Source organism: Hydra vulgaris, chromosome 08 (assembly GCF_038396675.1).
Source record: "Hydra vulgaris chromosome 08, alternate assembly HydraT2T_AEP".
Taxonomy (NCBI): domain Eukaryota; kingdom Metazoa; phylum Cnidaria; class Hydrozoa; order Anthoathecata; family Hydridae; genus Hydra; species Hydra vulgaris.
In genome coordinates this window covers 34012501-34017500 of record NC_088927.1, presented here as the reverse complement: position 1 = coordinate 34017500, position 5000 = coordinate 34012501, and the positions used below count along the sequence as shown (strand labels likewise).

Below are 5000 nucleotides of genomic sequence, written 5' to 3'. Positions count from 1 at the left end.
TCAATTAAAAACAGTTGGCACTTAATAAGAAACCTTGTTAATTTTTGATTGTTATTTGTTTGGTGACCAGTTTAGTACACGAATATATAAATTTCTTATATTCGAAAACAAACTTCATCAATCAATTTTTTTACTCTAATGTTTTTACTTTCATATACTTTACTTTCATATAAGTCTTTCATATACTTACTTATAATTTTTTCATTATTTTGGTAATTTTTATTGTCTATGATAAAAATATAAATTTTATTATGGACTATAAAAGTATAAAGAGTATAATGTATGATTATTCAAATATTATTGTAAGTATTATATGCATACATTAATATGATAGTTATGCATGCATTATTATATGCATACATAATTACAATAATTGTATAATAATTATATTTAGCATATTTAGCTAAAACTTTTTTAAATACTTTTTTTTTAGACTGTTTAAGACAATTTAAATCTGTTTGATTTTGAAAAAAAAAACATTTAATTTTAGACTAATGTTGATTTTGATGCATCCAATCGATTTACTCCTTGTGCATTTTACAAAGGAAGTTTAGTTGCTGTCAAGAAGATTGAAAAAAAAAATGTGGAGTTAAATAAAAATGTTCTAATGGAGTTACAGCAAGTAAGATTTAAAAAGATGTTCTAGAAAGATTTTGAGGCATTTTTTGAGCGATTTTTCTTTTTTTATAAAAATAATTGTTCTAAAGTTATTTTATTTTTCTGTATATATGTTATTGTAGATTCGTGATGTGCGCCACAATAATCTGAACCAATTTATTGGTGCATGTGTAACATCAGGCAATATATTCATTGTAACCCAGTATAACTCAAAAGGAAGTTTACAGGTGGGGTTTTTTTTTATTTTATTTTGCATTCTCGCAACTTGCATAGTTTAGATTCACTTGTAATATTAATTTTTATTTAAAATATTTTTTTTTACAAGGGTTTCTATTGTTTTTGTTTACAAAATTAATTATTTTAAAGGATGTACTTGAGAACCATGAAATTAAATTGGATACACTGTTTATTTTATCACTTATTAATGATATTATAAAGGTATATACTTTTAAATATATAAAGTGTACACATTAACTTTCAGGAAATATGTATAGTGTTGTTTCTTTTCATATATGCAATATTGTTTTTTTATTTTTTGCATTAAAATGAAAAAAAAAATTTAATTAAACTTTTAAGTGTTTTTTGTGTTTGAATAAAAAGTTGAAATACTTAAAGGCAGAAACAATTAAATCCATTAAATTAATGTCATAATTGATGTCAATCAATGTTGTAATAAACATAATTTGTAACACAAAAATAACATACACAAAAAATTGTCTTTTTTAAAAAACTTTTATATATAACTAAAAACTATTATATATAGCTATAGATTATATATAATATATAACTAAAAAATAATTATAAATTTTACTTTATTGCACGCAGCCAGCTATGTAACTTGTTGTTGTTAGGTAACTTGTTGTTGCTATGTAACTTGTAGTTTTTAATATTGATTTATTAACTAAGCTTTTAAATTCATGTAAATTTATTTCAGCAATTTTTTTTTTAATTCTAAAGGTGCTTTGATATATATCAAAAACTAAATGCCACAGTGCTTTGATATATATCAAAGCACCATGGCATTTAGTTTTTACAACATTCCAAAAAGAAATAATTTTTCAATAAATACTACAGTACCTACAAGCGCTTTATTTTCAATGTTTATCAATGTCCCCAGTGTTGTTAAACAACTTTTAATGATTTGAAATGTTCTAAAAAATTGTTAGTTTACTTGTTTACCAAGGCTTGTTATTATAGACAATATTAGAAAAAAAAATTAATTTACTTATAGTTTTTTAAGATAAGTCCAAACCACCACTTGACTAATCAGAAACTGACAACAACATTATAAATTTTAATAATTTTATCAAAATTTATGTTGTTCATAAACTTTCAATTATATATATAGATTACATTTATGTTGTTCATAAAATTTCAATTATATATATAGATTACATTTATAAACAAATCTTCAAAGATTTGTTGATGAATGTAATCTGTATATATAATTGAAATGAAAGCTAAATAGCAACAGTGATCTTTTAAGAAGAAAAAAAACCTGTCATATTTTGACCACTGAAGGGTGATTTAGTGCAAGTTGACATAAGAGCGTCAACAGAATTTGTAAACACTGAACCATGTACCAATCTTTACAAATGCAAATCATTTTTCCAAACTTGACTAGTTACAAAAGTACAGGCATAAGTGCACCAAAGAGTTTTGAGTTTATTTAATAAATGAATATTAAAAAGTGATAACACAGATCTTCCTAATAAAAACCCAATTGTAGCTGTATGTACGATTTCATTTACAATTGTAAATGTATGTACGAGTTGAAATGCACATAGGATTTCATTTAAATTAACAGATGTACATTTACACAACATTTGCATATCCATAGATTTGCAGTTTTGAAATTAGCTCTTAGGCAATTTTGTTTCATAATTCTTGGTACATAGAAGAAGTAAAAAAAAAAATTTTTGTGATAATATTTTAGATAAATTTGAGCATTAAAATTTTGAGCATAAAATTATTCGTTAAGTTTTGGGTTGATAAATGAAGGAAATAGTTTTGCCTTGTAAGAGGAATATTTTTTTATTTTACATATATGTAGAAAATTATGATTTGGTATGAAATGTTAGTTTTTATCAAACAAGTTTTTATATAATATATAGGGCATGTCCTATCTGCATTCTACTGATATCAAGTCTCATGGTAACTTAAAATCTTCAAATTGTGTTATCGACAGTCGATGGGTGCTAAAAATAACTGATTTTGGTTTAAATGCGTTTCGTGAAATCCAAGGACACACTTTATCCTCTGAGCCAGCCAGTAGTAAGTTAAGGTTTTGTTGAGCAGTTTTTTTATTGATTTGTTTTTAAGTGAAATTTTTGATGAAATTAAATATATTGTAATAATTTTTATACTTTTTAGATTTGCTTTGGAAAGCGCCTGAACTTCTTTGTGCTAATGTTTTATCAACATCTCGTGGAACACAAAAAGGAGATGTGTATAGCTTTGGTATCATTTTACAAGAATGTCACACAAGAGAGGGAGCTTGGGGAGACTTTTCAGGAGATCCTCGGGGTATTTTTTTTTAAATTATAGTGTGTATTTTTTTTTTTTTTTTGGACTAAGAGAATTAAAATGTTTTATATGTCGTTGGATAAATAATTTGTGGTTATGTAATTTTAAACATCTTTTTAGTTATTATTGAAACTGTGATGAGGAGAACAAAACCTCCTTTTCGTCCACTTGTTCAAAACCTTTTGGAGGGTGCAGAGGGGCTTCGTGATGTCATGAAAAGATGTTGGAATGAAGTGCCAGAAGAAAGACCCAGTTTCTCAGAACTTCGAAGGGAGATTGAGTTAATGATGAAGAGTAATGGATTGTATGTTCTGTTTCATTATATTAAATATAGTAAAAATATATTGGCGATTATCTTTAGTTTCAGAAACAATTTTGTGTTCAGTTGACAATTTTTGTTTATATTAAATATTGTAAAAATATATTTGGTCAGCTAAAAAGTAATAAGCAATTTTTCTAAGAACTCCTAAAAAGTTCTGGAAGATTTAAAAAGTTTTTATAGTTTGAGAGTATGATTAGGCATGAAATGGCCTATCAGGTGAATTAAATTTTCGCATTACAACTTCTCTATATTCCAAATAATAGACGACGTTAAAGACTATGTTTGGGACTGTTAGCTTTATGAGTTTTAGTTAAGCCACTCAGCAGCCAAAGATATCCAATTGAATAGGTTAGGGTTTGGTGTCTGAGGCAAGTGTTGGTTTGACATCAACAGAATATTATTTATTCAGATCATAAAAGATTTGACAATACTCTGACAACACTTCAATGGCATTTACTTTTTGGCTAAGCATTTGCAAAAGATCATAGTCAATGATTTGCAAAAGATCATAGACATGGTTCATTTATTATTAAATTTTTTTTGAAAAAAACGCTTATTACTTTTTAGTTTATTATTATTATTATTATTATTATTATTATTATTATTATTATATATTGTTAAATGTATATATTAGAATAAAAAAAAAGATAAAATACAAAAATAAACAAACAGATATATATATTAAAAATATAACAAATACAAAATATAAAAACAAATAGATTTTTCAAATTAAGAATATTCCACTTTTATTTTATTTTAAGAAAAACAAATATTTTTGATAACATGATCTACATGATGGGAAAATATTCAGACGGGTTAGAAGAGCTTGTAGAAGAACGAACTGAATGCTTGCGTGAGGAAAAACAGAAAGTTGAAGCTCTTTTAGAACGAATGTTACCCAGAAGCGTTGCTCTTCAGTTGATGAAAGGGAAAGAAGTCGAGGCAGAATCATTTGAAAATGTTACTATTTACTTCAGTGATATTGTAGGTTTTACAAAACTATGTTCTTCCATAACTCCAATGGAGGTTGTTGCTCTTTTGAATAGTCTTTATACAATGTTTGATCAGGTCACAAAAGCCTATGATGTTTACAAGGTATATTTTGTTTACTATGATGTTTACAAAACATGTTTTGTTTGCTACGATGTTTATTAGGTAACTTTGAATACATTATTTTAATTTAAAACAAATTTTATGCTATGTTTTGAATAAAGTTTTTATTTTTAGGTTGAGACAATTGGAGATGCTTACATGGTTGTAAGTGGGTTACCTATTCGGAACGGTACTCATCATGTGAAAGAAATTGCATTATTTGCTATTGCCATACTTCAGAAAGTAAAAACTTTTAAAATTCAACCAAGTCAGGAACCTTTGCTGGTCAGAATTGGAATTCATACAGGTAAAAAAAAGTTGCATTTATATTTTTAATAATTTTTAAAATTAAATAACTTTCTTTTTTTTACAATATTTAAATATAAATTTTAGGTCCAGTTGTTGCTGGAGTGGTGGGAACATCAATGCCTCGATACTGTTT

General features: G+C 25.9%; 1 protein-coding gene across 2 annotated transcripts in view; it reads left to right on the top strand.

The window, feature by feature from the left end:
- The window catches only part of LOC100214041 (atrial natriuretic peptide receptor 1), a 19330-nt gene that overhangs the window by 13534 nt on the left and 796 nt on the right, over nucleotides 1-5000 (top strand). For both annotated transcript variants that reach the window (XM_065803497.1, XM_065803498.1), the window contains exons 10-18: nucleotides 491-622; nucleotides 741-845; nucleotides 985-1056; nucleotides 2733-2892; nucleotides 2992-3144; nucleotides 3265-3448; nucleotides 4228-4561; nucleotides 4694-4865; nucleotides 4952-5000. The exon at nucleotides 4952-5000 is cut by the window's right edge and continues 50 nt beyond it. In XM_065803497.1, the coding sequence (XP_065659569.1) occupies nucleotides 491-622; nucleotides 741-845; nucleotides 985-1056; nucleotides 2733-2892; nucleotides 2992-3144; nucleotides 3265-3448; nucleotides 4228-4561; nucleotides 4694-4865; nucleotides 4952-5000 (1361 nt within the window). The remainder of the gene's footprint in view (nucleotides 1-490; nucleotides 623-740; nucleotides 846-984; nucleotides 1057-2732; nucleotides 2893-2991; nucleotides 3145-3264; nucleotides 3449-4227; nucleotides 4562-4693; nucleotides 4866-4951) is intronic.